Source organism: Petaurus breviceps, unplaced genomic scaffold (assembly GCF_028583685.1).
Source record: "Petaurus breviceps papuanus isolate PSGF00001 unplaced genomic scaffold, PetGlider_PUasm1.0 138, whole genome shotgun sequence".
Taxonomy (NCBI): Eukaryota; Metazoa; Chordata; class Mammalia; order Diprotodontia; family Petauridae; genus Petaurus; species Petaurus breviceps.
In genome coordinates this window covers 31,623,537-31,638,864 of record NW_027185694.1, presented here as the reverse complement: position 1 = coordinate 31,638,864, position 15,328 = coordinate 31,623,537, and the positions used below count along the sequence as shown (strand labels likewise).

The following is a 15,328-nucleotide window of genomic DNA, read 5'->3' as shown; positions in this document are numbered from 1 at the left end:
GTTTTTGACATTCCTCTATGTGAATGCCTTCTGAGACCAGAGGCCCTTCCCAACTATGTGACTGCAGGCAAGTCACTTATCTTCCTTGAACCTGTTTCATTATCTGCAAAATGGGAGCATTGATTGCTACATACTGTCGCCCTCACAGGGTAGGAAGATGATTTGTTAACCCTAAATCACACTTGAATATGAGCTATTGTTATTGTATCTGCTGTGTAAAGGGGTCTGTTCTACTCCTAGGAGAATTCCTAACAGTGCTTGTGGTTGGCTATTCCACCATGGAAACCTCAGGGAGAAACAGTAGACCTATTCAGTTTCGATGGGTTTATAACCAGATATAAATGCCTTAGAGGTCATTATGTCCAACTCTTTCATCTTCCAAGGAGGAACCTGAGGCTCCAAAAGGTGATATGACTTTCCAGAGTCACCCCAATTACATTCCTCCTCTTCCTCAGAATTCTAAACCAGGTGTCCTGAATCCAAATTCCATGTTTTTTGGTTGTTTTTTTTTTTTTTCTTCATCAGCTTTTCTTCTTATGGAAAAGGGACAGAGATAGTCCTCACCAAACATAAGTAAAAGAGGCTTTCCTCCTTGGGTTTACGTAAATTTCATTTCAGACTCACAGGTTGAATAACTGGGCTTATTAAGAGCCCACAATTTTTATTTTATTTTATAAATTTTATATTTATTTTGTAAAGAATTTTTACTAACAGATTTCTATAAATGTTGAAATGGAAAGGAAACCCATTTTGCAAAAGTTACTTGTAGAGCTTAAATATAGTCAATATTCAAACCCTCTGGCAACATCAATTTGTAACTATTTGTCTGTAGTATTCTGAAACTTCACAAGAGCTTTATGAACAGGAAATAACAGTTTGGGGATGGGAAATGTGGGTTCTAGTTTAAATTCTATCACTGGGCCCTGGGTAAGTGACTTCCCCTCTCTGGATCTTAGTTTCCTCCTCTATAAAATGAATGTTGGATTTAATTATCTCTAAGGTTCCTTCAAATTCTGACATTCGATGTCTTAGGGTGCCTCTTTGATTTGAAGGTCTACGACCAGAAGAGTAAAGGATGGATGTGAGTGACATTGGAAGGAAGAATCAAAGGTTGACTGGCTGTAGCAAAGAGGGTGAAGAAGAAAGTGTCAATGACTAACTATCCTTAGAACCTTGGCATTAGGGAGATGGAGGCCTAGCAGACAACAAGGAATTTGAGAGAAGGGACAATGTCTAGTGTTGTAGGGACTTGGAACTGGGTGATGGGGTCCTAAGCACATTGCTGCCTTCCCCTGGCTCTAGGAATCTAGTCTTCTTCACATATCCTCTAACCTAGTTCTAACTGTAATAATTTTCCAAGAGTCCCTTTGGGTAATTCAATCCTCAAGGATCTGTGATCTCATCATTGTGAATACTCCCTCCACTCACACAGATCTTGACCTTTCTCTAACTTCACAGAGGGTCTTTCAGGGTTGTTGCAGCAAAAAGAAATGATCACCCTGAGACTAAAATAGTAATAAGCCTTCCTGACTTTAGCTAGGCTAATACTCAGATGACAGGCATGTGACAGTGGGAATGTGGGGACAGTGCCATAGGGATAGTGGAAAGAATGCTGGATATAGAATCAGAAGACCTAGTCTCAGCTCCTAATTCTGCTACTTCCCAGGTATGTGACCTCGGTCAAGTCATTTCACTTCTATGGGTTTTCCTATCTGTAAAATGGGGATAACAATGTTTAACACTGTGTGGTAATGAGGAAGGCTTTTTGAAACACTATGGAAATAGGCACTATTATTATAGTTGTAAAATAAAGGGCTTGGATTATGTCTTGGTGCTGATATTCTGATGACAAAGAGTTACTGATCAGGGCAGGTGATCAATGCAAGAGAGGTCTAAGCTGAGTGAGGAGGGCTGGTGGAAGAGCCCATGTGATGAAGGAATGTGACTAGAAAGACAAAAGGCATCAATGTATTTTTTTCAAGGAATATGAATACTGTTGGGTCCACAATGGACCCCAGGCTTCTAGCTTCATGTGAAGACAACAGGAAGGAAGAGAGATGTCAGACTGGCCAAGGAGGACAGTGATCTTCAGCCTCCTGGGGCGGCAGTTGACCTCCACAGGGGGACAGCAGCAGAAAGTCAGCTTCCCTTGTTTGTCTTCTCTAGAGTTCCAAGGCAGCCCCAACCCAACCATGAAAAACTGTGGCCTCTCCTGAGCTTAAAGTAGCAACCAGGACGACTATGAATTTTTCTTGATGATTTCTTTGAGTATTCTCTGACACTCTTCCCATGAGAACTGAGGACATCCCAAACTGGGAATCCCTGGGAAGAAAGATGGCTAGAGGGAAGGGAAAGGAAGGGAGGGGTGGAAGAAGGATGTAGGAGGACCTGCAGCCTGGAGAGAAGGAAATCAGCAGTGACTCCTTGTCTGAGCAGATTAGAGTCCCAACAGTCTAGTTTGCTTCTGCTTTTTCATCAATGGCCTTTGGAGGAGAAAGGCAGGCCCCTCAAGGGAACATGCTCATAATATAGCTTCATTAACTTTCTGATTAGTTCTGGCATTGGCTTGGAGCCCCCTGGGGACTCCCAAGACCATCAGGGGCCCTTCCTGAGTCCCAGAAGATTCCTTAGGCTTGTCACTGAGATTCCTCAGCCCCCTGATTAGAGATCATCCCCATAATGATGCAAATAGATGCCCACCTACTTCTATCCTACTAAAATGGAACCAAGTGGGTTTAGGTGGTTATTCATTTTAATCCTTTAAAGTCATTCAATCAATGAACTCGCCATGCTTCATGTTGGGGTGGAGGCAGCTCTGGGTTCTCATAGGCAGTGCCAGCCAAGCATGGTCTTGGGCTGGCAAAGCTCTGAGTAGCAGCCAGGGGACGGATTCAGCTAGGAGCTTGTCTGAGGACATGCCTGACTGAATTCAGGAGTGCTCATCACCAGCTTGGCCTAAGGGTGATGAATTTTTCAACCCCAATAACTCCTAAAGTTCATCTACTGAAGCACAGAGGAGTTTCAATCTGCATCAGTAGAGGGAGGAACCCACGATGACAAAATTTCAGGTCCTAAATGAGAACAATACAATCTAACTGGAAAACAATAATAATAAAAATAATAAAAACATTGTTAGAGTAGGTAAGAGGCCAGATAGGAGCCAATGCCTATAATATAATAAAATATAGGAGAGGGACTGGACCTGGGATTTCATCAATGTAGGAGGCTCCCAGATGAGAAAACATTCTGCTGATGAAAGTTGGTAGCTTCTTTGCAACTTTTGGTCCTAGAGAGTTGCCCAGAGCACTAAGGGTTGTGACTTGTCAAGGGTCACTACAGTATATGTCGGAGCCTGGACTTGAATCCAGCTCTTCCTGGATCCTAGGCAGGCTCTCTATCCACTACACCACACAGCCTAATATAATATAATATAATATAATATATAATATAAATTGTAGGGAACTTCAAAGGGTATCCAACCCTGCCATTTTACAGATGAGAAAACTGAAGTCCAGCAAAGTTACCCAATGTCACACAGGTAGTAAATATCAGAAGGACAGTTTGAACCCAGGTCCTCTGACATTTTTCATTGCACCAATAGAACATAATAGAACAATAATACCACAGATTACTGATGTACCATATTATATACAATATATTTATATTATACTATACCATATTATGCTTATATAATACAATGCAATTGAAATTGAAGTGAATAATGATATTTTATTGTTGTTGTTTCCAATATTTTATTGCTATTATTTACTTCAACTTCAAATCTCTGGGACTTGGTTGATGTGGGTACTCTCTCCACAGGGGCAGATTGCAACCTCCAGGTCCATCCTGTCTCTTCTACAGATTAGCTGTGTGACTATGGGCAAGTCACCTTTCTTTCCTGGGCCTCAGTTTCTTCATCTGTAAAATGGGGGCTCAAGGTCACAGAGAAGGAGGGTAACAGAGTTAGGGGTCTGCCCTAGGTCCCCAGACTCTAAATTTGATACTAGGCTTTTCAGTGTAGTCCTCACTGTGTTCCGCCTTTTAAAACTATTTTGGGTCAAGGAAGGATGAGAAGTAACAAGCCATTTGCTTGTGAGGTTCTGGTTTCCTGGGGGTAGGGATGGCCAGTGTTTGGTGGTCTTGGAGACAGAGAGAGGCTGGCCAGAGATGTTCCCTACTGAATGAAAGAACTACTTGTTTCTTTCTGATAATGCTTACCCAGGAATAAAATCCCCATTTAGAATGATCATTCCCCAGAAATAAAATCCCCAGAAAGGGATGAGAGGGGGCGCCTACAAAACCAGTATCAAACATATACAAATTAAATGATGCTGATAAAGAACTCTCCATTTTTAGAAAAGAAAACAAATGACAATTGGTTCCCATGGTCCACAGGAAGAGCAGATGATTGGGATCCCTCTAGGGTCATTTCCAGGTGCAGGAGTATTTCTTTCCTCAGAGCCAGGCCCCAAGGCCAGTGAGGAGTTTCTCAGGCTGTCACAGTCCTTGGCTGACAGCTGGTAGACCCTTCGGTGCTTGCTAGGAGCTGGGGTGACAGGCCGGCTGCCCCAGATGGAGCTGCAGGAGGGAGGGATTCCCCAAAGAGCTGGGGCAAGGACTGTGGGTGCTTCCTGGCTGGAGGGGTCCTCACTTGTGATGGTAACAGGCAGAGGCTCAGGGTCTCCCGGTGTAATACTGCTTCTTAAAGACTCTGCTTCTCTTCTTGGATCTCCTCCTTCCTTTCCTGCTCCAAGGCTTGGCATTGATCCAGCGGGACCAGCGTCCTATATTGAAAAACACCATGGTCAGTGTACCCTGTTCAGTACTCGATTTTTCTATACTCCAGATCCACAACTGTGTCTTGGTATCCTCCTCTCATCCTCACTGATGGGAGCAGGGAACAGAGATGGGCGGATGTTGAAAGAGGAGCACTTTATTTCAAGAGACCTTAAGGGGCGCTTTTAGAGTAAACAATCTGACTTTCCCAGGGCATTTCTCAGGCCCGTCAACATTGGGTGGTCTCTGTGCTCAGGGATCAGGGTGGTAGATCCTGGACTAACACTCTTGCTAAAGCCCAAAGGGGTGAGACACACAGCCCACAACACTACCAAGGATAACCTGAATCAGATTAAAGTGTAATTGGGGGATGGCCAGGTAGCACAGCGGGTAAGAGTACCGGCTCCAGCGTCAGGATGACCTGGAGATCGAATCCCAGGCTCAGACACTTAGCACGCACCCAGAAACACCTCGCCGTGTAACCTTGAGCAAGTTACTTAACCCCAATTGCTTTTAAAAAAAAAAGTATAATGATCTTTACGTATGGGTTAGTGGCCCCCATTTCTGTATGAGTTTCACTACACTGCTGTAGCCCATCCTGGGAATTATGGACATTGGATGTACTGGGAAGACCAGTGTCGAGTTAGGGGTGTGGCAGGGGGGACACAGGGTTCCAGATAAGGTAGGACTGGGGACAAAGGATCTCAAGATGTGGACCATTAACAAAAAGGGAGTTGGGGCTTATGTCAAAATTCCCAGCACTCCCTTCAACCCAGTCATCCATGCTTTTCTGAATGCCTGCGATGTGCCTAGCTGTGCCTAGATAGTGTGTGTGTGTGTGTGTGTGTGTGTGTGTGTGTGTGTGTGTGGAGGGGGATCAAAGGATCACTTAGCAATTCCTATGGTACAGTGAGAAGATTATTACTTCTATTTGTTGACCCGTGTGTCTGCCCCTGAGGGTGTTTGACAGGACACTTGGCATGACTCACTTGGTCCTAAGCAATGCCCTCTTTCCAGGATCTGCCTGACTCCCCACCCCTGCGTCAGTGGAGCTGGGTTGGTCCAATTTTTGTATTGCCCCAATACTCTGGACAATTACCACTTTTATCTCCCTCATCTCTTCCTCAGGCCTCCAGCAGGGGAGCTCCTCTACTCAATCTATTCAGGCTGGTTTGCTCTTTCTCTCTCTGCCACATCCCACCTTCACTCATACTGTGCTTCTCATGTCCTCTGTAGGTCTCTCTCAGTTTCCTTACCTGGAAAGTGAGAGTATTGAATAAATGGTTTCTAAAGTCTCTTCCAGCTCTAGATCCTAGGAGGCAGCTGGGTGGTATAATAGTTAGAGCATTGTGCTTGGAGTCAGTAAGACCTGAAGTTGTGTGACCTTTGGCAAGTCACTTATCCTCTTAGACTCTGTTTCTTCAACTGTAAAATAGTGATTGCAAAATACATTGTTGTTGTGAGGCTCAAATGAGATGTTTGTGATGCACTTTGTCAACCTTAAAGTCCTATCTATATAAATGCTAGCTAGTCTATCTCAAATTCACCTGGCCTTCAAGACCTTCCTCCTCCACTCCACCTCCTCAGGTCCACACTAACTGCTTCCTAATAACTCACTGCTCTTACCTCCCGTGCCTCTGAATCACCTAATGCCTTCCATTATTCTCTGGCCTATTTAAGTTATCTTTGTCTCCCCACATGGAATGTCAGAACTTCTGGGGCAGAGACATTGTGTCTAGTTAAATTTTGTCCTTTCTAATCTTTGTTTAAGGCAGGCCCTGGCACAGTACCAGGCACACAGATTGTGCTCAACAGAGATTTTTGTTGGCTGGTGGAATAAGAGTCAGGTCTTAGTGTTGTTTTCAGCTGCAAAAAGTTTCTTACTCTGTAACTGTGGAATCCTAGAGGTAGAAAGAACCTTAGAAATAATTTAGTCTTTTCCTCCCTTCCTTCCTCCCTCCCTCCCTCCCTCTCTCCCTTCCTTCCTTCCTTCCTTCCTTCCTTCCTTCCTTCCTTCCTTCCTTCCTTCCTTCCTTCCTTCCTTCCTTCCTTCTTTCCTCCTTCCCTCTCTCCCTTCTTTCTTCTCTCTCTCCCCCTTTCTCCCTTCTTCTAATTGTCACCCACACAATTCAGGAGCTCCTGTTACAACAGCTCTGACAAGAGGTCAGTTATCCATCCACCCACAACTTCAGGTCTTCCTTCTAATGATAAAGAGCTTGGCGGCAAGAACACTGAATTTAGAGTCAGAGAATATAGGTTCTAATCCTAGTTCCACTCTTTATTTCCTGTATAACTTTAGGCCGTTCTCTTCTCTACACCTGTTTCTCTATCTGAAAAAGCAGTTGGACTAGCTTAGCTCTAAGGTAACTTCCAGTTCTAAAACCGTGCAAAGAGCTGGCATGCTAGAGAGCTCTTATATTTCAGAAACTCTTTCCCTTTGCACTAAAATTTACCCCTCATGACTTCCACGCTGGCTTCTAGTTGTACCTGAGGGATGTAGTTAGTCAATAAATATTTATTAAGTACCAGGCACCGTGCTAAGTGATGGGGATACAAAAAGAGGCAAAAGACAGTCCCTGCCCTCAAGGAGCTTGCCATCTAATGGGGAGACAACATGCAAACAAATATGTACAAACATGGACAGGGTCAATAGGAAATAACTGAAAGAGGGAAGACAATAGCATTAAAAGACTTGGGAAGTGGATCCCGTAAAAGATGGTGTTTTAGTTGGAACTTAAAGCAAGAAGGCAGAGATGAGGAGGAAGCATATTCTAGGCCTCATGGACAGTTAGGACAAATGCCTACACTGCCTCATCCAAGTGGAGGCAAGATGACCACTCGTTGGGGACATGCCAGAGGGATTCCTGTCCGGCTATAGGCTGGATGTGGGCTGGCCTTTGAGAGTCTGTGTTTCTGTGACTAGGTGCCAGTAAAGTTGCTAACAATGAGAATGTAAAGCCTTGCTCATTTCCAGTCTGTTCACCGCTCCCTGGCCTATCTTCCTCTCCTGACTGCACAGCCTGGTTATCAGTGAGGAAGAGGCTTTAGTAATTCCATATGGGCTCTCATACAAGGTCTTGAGAACTTGGATTAAGTTCTTATTAATTACTGTTGGAGGGGCTCCCTCTGGGGAGATGAATCATGTGCTGTGCTGGGAGCCTGGGGGTGATCACTTCCCATCAATGATGGCATAAATCAGGTCAGGGCTTTCTGCTTCCCACCTACCTCTTGCACCCGGCAGCCTCTTCCCTGCCTCCTCGGTCTCTGCATCAGCCAGCTCTGCTTCAGAAGGGACTCTCGTGACCCACCAGGAATGGTCCCTGGAGAGGCTTGTCTCTTCGGGCCTTGTGCTTTTGCTCCATGAAATCACCCAGGCATTGGGGTGTGGCTCTGATGGAGAAAAGGCTCATTGGCTTTAGAACTGGAAGGGACCTTAGAGACACCTAATCTAAACCCCTCATTTTACAGATGAGGATACCGAGGGTGACCTGCCCAAAGTTACACAGGTAGTAAGTAGCCGAATTGGCATTTGGTCCCATGTATTCGGACTCCATGTTCAGTGATCTTTCTGTTACCCTGTGCTAAGTGATGGTCTCAGGGGCTGAGCTCCATCTTGAGAAAACTGAGCTGGAGGCCAGCTCATGGATCCAAATGACTCTTGGGGTCACAAAATCTAATGTTTCCCCGGACTTCAGTCTGAGCTGGGCCAGGTTGTTTTCCCACTGCACTGCTGGACTTCAGAAAAAAAATAAAAGCCTGGGATTGGCCACTCTGTGTCCAAGGCAGGACCTCTGGTTGGTTGGGCTGGTTGCCAGGTAAGGCCTTGGGTTGTCTGGGCTGGAACCTAGGCTCATCCTGTGATGGGTTGGATTGGGCACAAGTTAAAAACTCAAGGAGATGGTACTGGATACTCCATGGAATCCAGGGTGGGATGAGCTTGGAAGTGGACAGATGCTGCTGGGCCTGGGTTTCTGCCATTTTGCAGTGCAGGGTGGGAGGACAAAGGCGAAGATCTCACAATATAGAAGTCTTCTAATGACACTTGCTCTGCCAAGCTCTTTCAGCTGGGTCCTGAAGGGATGGTGTATGGGGGGGGGGGGTGCTCTGTCTGATGGAAGAGACTGGGATGGTTGCTAGGGACACGGAGCCAAATTTCTTGGAGATTCTGTGTCATTTAGAGGTGGGTGTTCTGCAGTCCTAGGAAAGACAGAAGCAAATATAATTAGCTCTTGATTTCCCATCTCCTAGAGGGGAGTTCAATATGCATGACCACAATATGATAGTAACAAGAATAGTAATAATATACATTTGAATTATATTTTATTGTCCACAATGTACTTTCTTATCCAGTACATCTTTTGATAGCACCCCAACCCCCCATCCCAAAAACATAGACCTTATGAGGAAAGCAAGGCAAGGATTATTATCCCCATTTTACAGATGAGGAAACTGAGACACAGGGAGGTAAAGTGACTTGTTACTTAGTAAGACCTTGGTAAGACTCTAGCTCCAGGACTCAATCATCCTTCCTTCCTTTGAATCCTATAGCACTATCTGGAATAGTCAAAATCATGATAGTTCCGATTCTTCCAGCACTTGAACTTTGCAAAATGCTTTCCTCACAATAACTATGAGTTAGGAAGGGAAAATATTATTATGCCCATTTTATAGATGAGAAAACTTATTATCAGAGAAACAAGGGGTATCTAGTATACACATGCTTACATTATTTATATGTTTATGTCCTTGTGTCCTCTGATGTCCCATGATGGGTAGTATAGAGGTGACCCTGGGTCCTTAAAAGCTATACCAGTGGTAGGTGGGTTTTGGCAGTTGTCCTCAAGCTGGAAAGTTTTCAAGAGTGAACTGAACAACTAAACTAAGCCTACTGTTTGAGGACCAGTCTAGGTCCTAGAGGAGAGGCCCATCACCAGAGAACTGGCTACTGGATGGTAAATTTTTTGATCCACTCATGAAGATTAGTCTCTTAATATGTGTGTATGGGGGGGCAGCGTTTTCTCTGAACCACACCAGTGAAAGGAACATTCATACCAAGAAAATCATAACACCTGGAATATTAAAAAAGTAGGATTGTGGCTCCTGACCCCTTCTAGGGGGATAGGGAAGACATTAAGCATTTATATCATGCCTACATTGTGGCAGGTGCTGCACTAAGCATGATATATATATATATATATATAGATATATAGATATAGATATAGATATAGATATAGACATGATCTCAATGAATCCTTGAAAGCAGGAGCCCTCCCTGGGCACTTCTCTTGATCTCTACTGCCTAGAACAGGGTCCTAAATATAGAAGGTGATCAATACAGGTTGACTGAGTATGGTAGCAGGGAGCTGAGGCATACATGGGTGAAACAATTAGGCAGCCTACCAACCTGTGTCAAGTTGTGTGACCTTGACACATATTGAGTACAGATCTGAATGGCGAGAGGCCATATGCACTCATTCATTCAAACATTTGGGAAGCATTGTTTGCTCAACACTGTATTAGATGTTAGAGAGACACAGAGTTTATATAAGGCAGTCCTTATCCTCAAGAAATTTATAATCTGATAGTGGAATAAGAAGATGTAAACGCATAACTAAAATCCAGAATCATTTGCAGTGAATATATTAGAAAGTTGCCGGTAAAGTGCTATGTGATATCCTGGAAGGTGGTTATAATCAATGGGATGATGGGAATGGAGGAAAATTTTAAAAGCTTCACAGAGGATGTGGAATTGCTAAGGCCTTGAAAGACATCATGAATTTTAGCATCTTTATTTATAAAATCAGAATGATTCTGACTGAGTAGAGAGGTTGGCAAGAATGACTACTGGAAAAGATTATTAAGAACTTTAAAAGTGAAAGTGCTGAACAAAGGCCAAGAAGAACCCATATCAGTTAACTAGACAGCACCTAGTTCTAAGTGCCACACAGAGTAGGTGTGCAATTGACTGTCACTAGATAATTCACAATGCTCAGTGGCAAGATAGCATTTAGTTTTATCTGCAAGTTTTCCTTCAGAGAAGTCCAAGTGTAGACTCACTTGTAGACATTTGACTCTGTAGAGTCAATCTTCATTCTACCTCTGCACCACTGGGGAGCTGACAACAGCCCCAGGGTTTTAAAGGGAATAGAGATTGTGGATCTGCTTTACAGGGGATGTGGAAACATAGGGTGAATATGTGCAAAGGAAGAATTCCAGAAGGTTGGGGACATGGAAACCCCTTTAGACAGTGCTTTGGAGGATTCTTTGTTCAGTTATATTCCACTATTGGCTATAATTGTATTTGGGCAGCTAGGTAGCACAGTGGATAGAGTGCTGGGTAGGAATCAGGAAGAGTCAGCTTCCTGAGTTCAAATCTGGCCTCAGATACTAACTGTGTGACCCTGGGCAAGTCACTTAACCCTGTTTTGCCTCAGTTTTCTCATCTATAAAATGATCTGGAGAGGGAATGGCAAACCATTGCAATATCTTTGCCAAGAAAACACCAAATGAGGTCAGGAAGAGTCAGACACGACTGAAACAACAACTCACCAAAATAATTATACAGTCCTCATTCATATTATTTAAGTGTGTGTGTGTGTGACAGTAACCTGAGGTTATTGAAAATGATGGTAATAATTCATATTTCAACAACATTTTTGAAGTTTACAAAGTACCTTCCTTACAATAGCCCTAGGATGGTAGAAAATGGAGGCATTGTCAGTCGATTTTTACAGAAGAGGACACTGGACTTCAGAAAGGTGAAGCAGCTAGCCTGTAAGTCATGCAGCTAATAAAGTATCAGAACCAACTCGATGTCCCACTGTGGGCAAATAATATCCTCTTCGGACCTGTCTGCCAAACGAGAGCACCAGGACCTGGCAATTTCTAAGGCCCCTCTCAGCCCAAACATTCTATGGTGAATAATAACCTAGGGTGTCTTCAAGCACTTCTAAGGCTTTCCCACTTCTGATATTCTGTTCCCTAAAGTCTCTTCTAACTCAAACATCCTATGTTCTAAGACTTCTATTAGAATTCCTGCTCTAAGGCTCCTTCCAGCTCTTGGATTCTGTGAGCCTATGGAGAAGCAAAAAAGAAACACTTTTCCTAGAGGAGATAGCAATGTAATAACCATAGCCCCAAACAAATTGTATTGAAAACTCCAATGACTTATTCAGACCTTGGCCAGGGAAGTGATGTCCAGGGCCAGGCACAATGGAGCCCTAGATATACTCATTTGGCTTTGCCCTCCAACCAGAGCTCTTTGGTTGTTAAAAAGAACCCCCATCCAATTATCTCAGAATTAGATTCACAGACTAGAAACTGTTACTTCTCATTTTACAGATGAGACTAAAGCCCAGGAAATACAAGATTTCCTACTCTGAATTCAATGCTCTTTCTACCTACCCTATGCCATTCATTCCTATGTCCTGAAAAAGTCACCATTAACTTCTACTCCCCACCTGCTCCCCCAAGGTTTTGTGGTATCTTATCAATGCCACTACCTAAATTACCACCTCTCTTCAGACCTAGATGTAGACCACTCAGGAAGCCTGCACCCACAAACTCCAGGAACAGCAAGCAGCACTGCCCAGATCATTGACCATCCTTGCAGCCTGACCCCCACAGCCACAGTCCTATGGGGGCAATCCATGTGAAGAAAACCTGCTTCAGCAGGGGCCTCAGCTTCTGAAGACCCAGAAAAAGAAAATTCTTGGTGGCAAAAGCCTTGACACTACCAGATGTCTCAAGACCAGAAAGAGGTTTTGTCAGGAGAAATAAAAATAAAGAAGAGGCATTATCATTTCACTTGCCACTGCACCCTAAGGACCACTGGCCTTTCCACGTGGTTTGCATTTGAGATTTCCTGTATGTGTTGCCTCTACCTTAGAATGTGGGCACTTAAGAAATACTTGCTCCTTCATCCCTTCTTTTCCTTTCTTCTGTCTTGAGTCTGAATTGGGGCTTCACATACCCAGGGGATTTGAAAGGCTGGTTAGGCAAGATCTAATCTTCTTTTTCTTTATCAGCCAGTTTGGTTTCCAGATATGCTCCATCCCTGAAATTTCCATATTTCTAGCACCTATGATCAGGCTGAGTTCACTTACCCTGCTGCACTGTTAACTGCTATTAATTCAAGGTATTACAGACTTACTTCTAGGGGAAATATAAAAGAGAGTGAAACAAATACACTTGACATGAACCTGAGATATTGCCTTAATTCAACTGTGCTGTCCCTCTGTGAAGGGTGAAGCTACCTATCCTTCAAGACAGTTATCTACATCTGATGCAGAAATAGTCTGTTTCCATTTTAATAAAGTAGACAACTTCAGCTACAATATATTGAATTTGATTTTGATCTAATAAAAACAGCAAGCTGGTCTGGACCCCTTGGAAAAGCCTTGGTTGAAATCTCCCAAGCTATTTTCAGGGGAGAAGAAACAGTGAGTAGTCTGCAGCTGGATTCAAGGAGCTCTGCTCATAAATGATGAACTGACATCCTCTCACTTAGGTTCACCCTGTTGCACCTGGAAAAATCAAAATCTCCTCTCCAGCATTTAACTTGACAGCTGCAATCATTTCCAAATTCTAGTTGCAGCTGAAAACAAAACCCAGCTACCAGGACTGCCTGTCATGCCTGCACTGGCATTTTCTAGAACAGAAGTAAAATGTAAACAATTTGCATGCTACTTGGTAGCATCTTAAAAGCCCCAGTTGAGAAAGGATAGTATATTCCACATGAACTGCTGGGAAAACTGGGAAGCAGTCTGTAAGAAAATAGGTTGAGACCAGCATGTCACACCATGAATAACATCAAGTTCTCAAATAGATACCTGATAAATGTAAAAAGTCATGTCATTTTTTAAAATGCAGAAGGAAAGAAATATATTTCATAACAACAATTAGTGGGAGAATTTTAACCAAGTATGGATTAGAAGACATCATAAAAAGATAAAATGGGTAATTTCAACTACATAAAATTAAAATGTTTTTGCATGAAAAAAATCAATGTAACTAGAATAAAAAGAAAAATTATCACTAAGAAAAAATCTTTACACTTATTATCTCTGAGAAAAGCCTGATATTTAAGACATATAGGAATTCAATCAATAGCCAATCAATGTGTACTAGGCACTATCCTAGTTGCTGGAGATAAAAATACAAAAATTAAATAGTCCCTCACCTCAAGGAACTTACATTCTCTGAAGGGAACAGTTACATATATAAATAAGTATACACAAAATATAGGTCTATTTAATTCCAATGAACTTGTGATGGAAAATGCTGACCACATCCAGAGAAAGAACTATGGAGTCTGAATGCAGATTGAAGCATACTATTATCACTTTTTTTGTTTTTTTTTCTTTTTCATGGTTTTTCCCTTTTGTTCTAAGTCTTCTTTCACAACATGAAGAGTGTGGAAATATGTTTAACATGATTGTACATGTGTAACCTATATGAGATTTCTTGCTGTCTTGGGGAGGGGGGAGAGAGAAAAATTTGGAGGTCAGAAATCTTACAAAGATAAATATTGAAAACTATCTTTACATGTAACTGGGAAAAAATACTGTTAAGTAAAAAATATATATATATATGCCTATATATAGTAAGTCCTATTTCACACATGAGTCTGAGAATTCTATAGGAAATCCACTTTGAAATGTTCCATAAGCAGTTGGAAACATGTAACTTAGAACTCAGGAGAGACACTGGGGTGGATCCATCTCTCTCTCTCTCTCCATATACACACATACATATATATACATATGTATGTATGTGTATATATATGTGTATGTAAATATACATATATATTTGGGAGTCATCTACATAGATATTATCATTAAACCCAAGGGAACTGATAAAGTCACTAAATGAGAGAGTGTAGCGGAACAGAAGAGAACCCAGGATAGAGGGTGTGATTGGATGATGAACCAACAAAACATTTGAGAAAGAGAAATCAGAAAGGAAAAAGAGTCAATCAACCAACAAGGACTTATTTAAGTGACTTCTATGTCAAACACTGTGCTATGTGGTAAGGGAACAAATACCAAAAAATGAAACAACCCCTACTCTCAAGTATTTTACATTCAAAATGTAAGACAACAAACATATAAGCACACACATACATATGAATAAACCCTTGGGTTTATTATCTATTATTATCTAATATATCTATTATTATCTATCTATCTACATATATGTATATATGTGTATTATATATGATATGCACATACACAATTGTAATGCACAGACACAATATAATACATTATACACATACATGATATAGACAGTTCTCCTTTATATAAGTGGACCATTTGTCAGACCTATATGTAAACTGATAATGAAAATTTGCTGACAGAAGGAAGGAAGGGATGCAGGGAGGGGGGTCTCATGCCAATGGAGGTGGGGACAGCACATGGTTCAAGAACATTTGGGTGCTGGGATAGTAAAGTGAGAGGGGGAGGAAGAACACTGGGGAGGGGGTCTGGCTGGAACTGAGAGGAAGATTGTGTGTGTGTGTGTGTGTGTGTGTGTGTGTGTGTGTGTGTGTGTG

General features: G+C 42.5%; 1 protein-coding gene across 1 annotated transcript in view; it reads right to left on the bottom strand.

The window, feature by feature from the left end:
- Positions 1-645: 645 nt before the first annotated feature.
- GSG1L (GSG1 like) overlaps positions 646-15,328 on the bottom strand; it is a 380,886-nt gene continuing 366,203 nt past the window's right edge. The window contains exons 7-8 of the mRNA XM_069064135.1: positions 8,002-8,973; positions 646-4,784 (exon numbers count right to left, since the gene is read on the bottom strand). Coding sequence (XP_068920236.1) covers positions 8,951-8,973 — 23 coding nt within the window. The 3' untranslated portion in view covers positions 646-4,784; positions 8,002-8,950. The remainder of the gene's footprint in view (positions 4,785-8,001; positions 8,974-15,328) is intronic.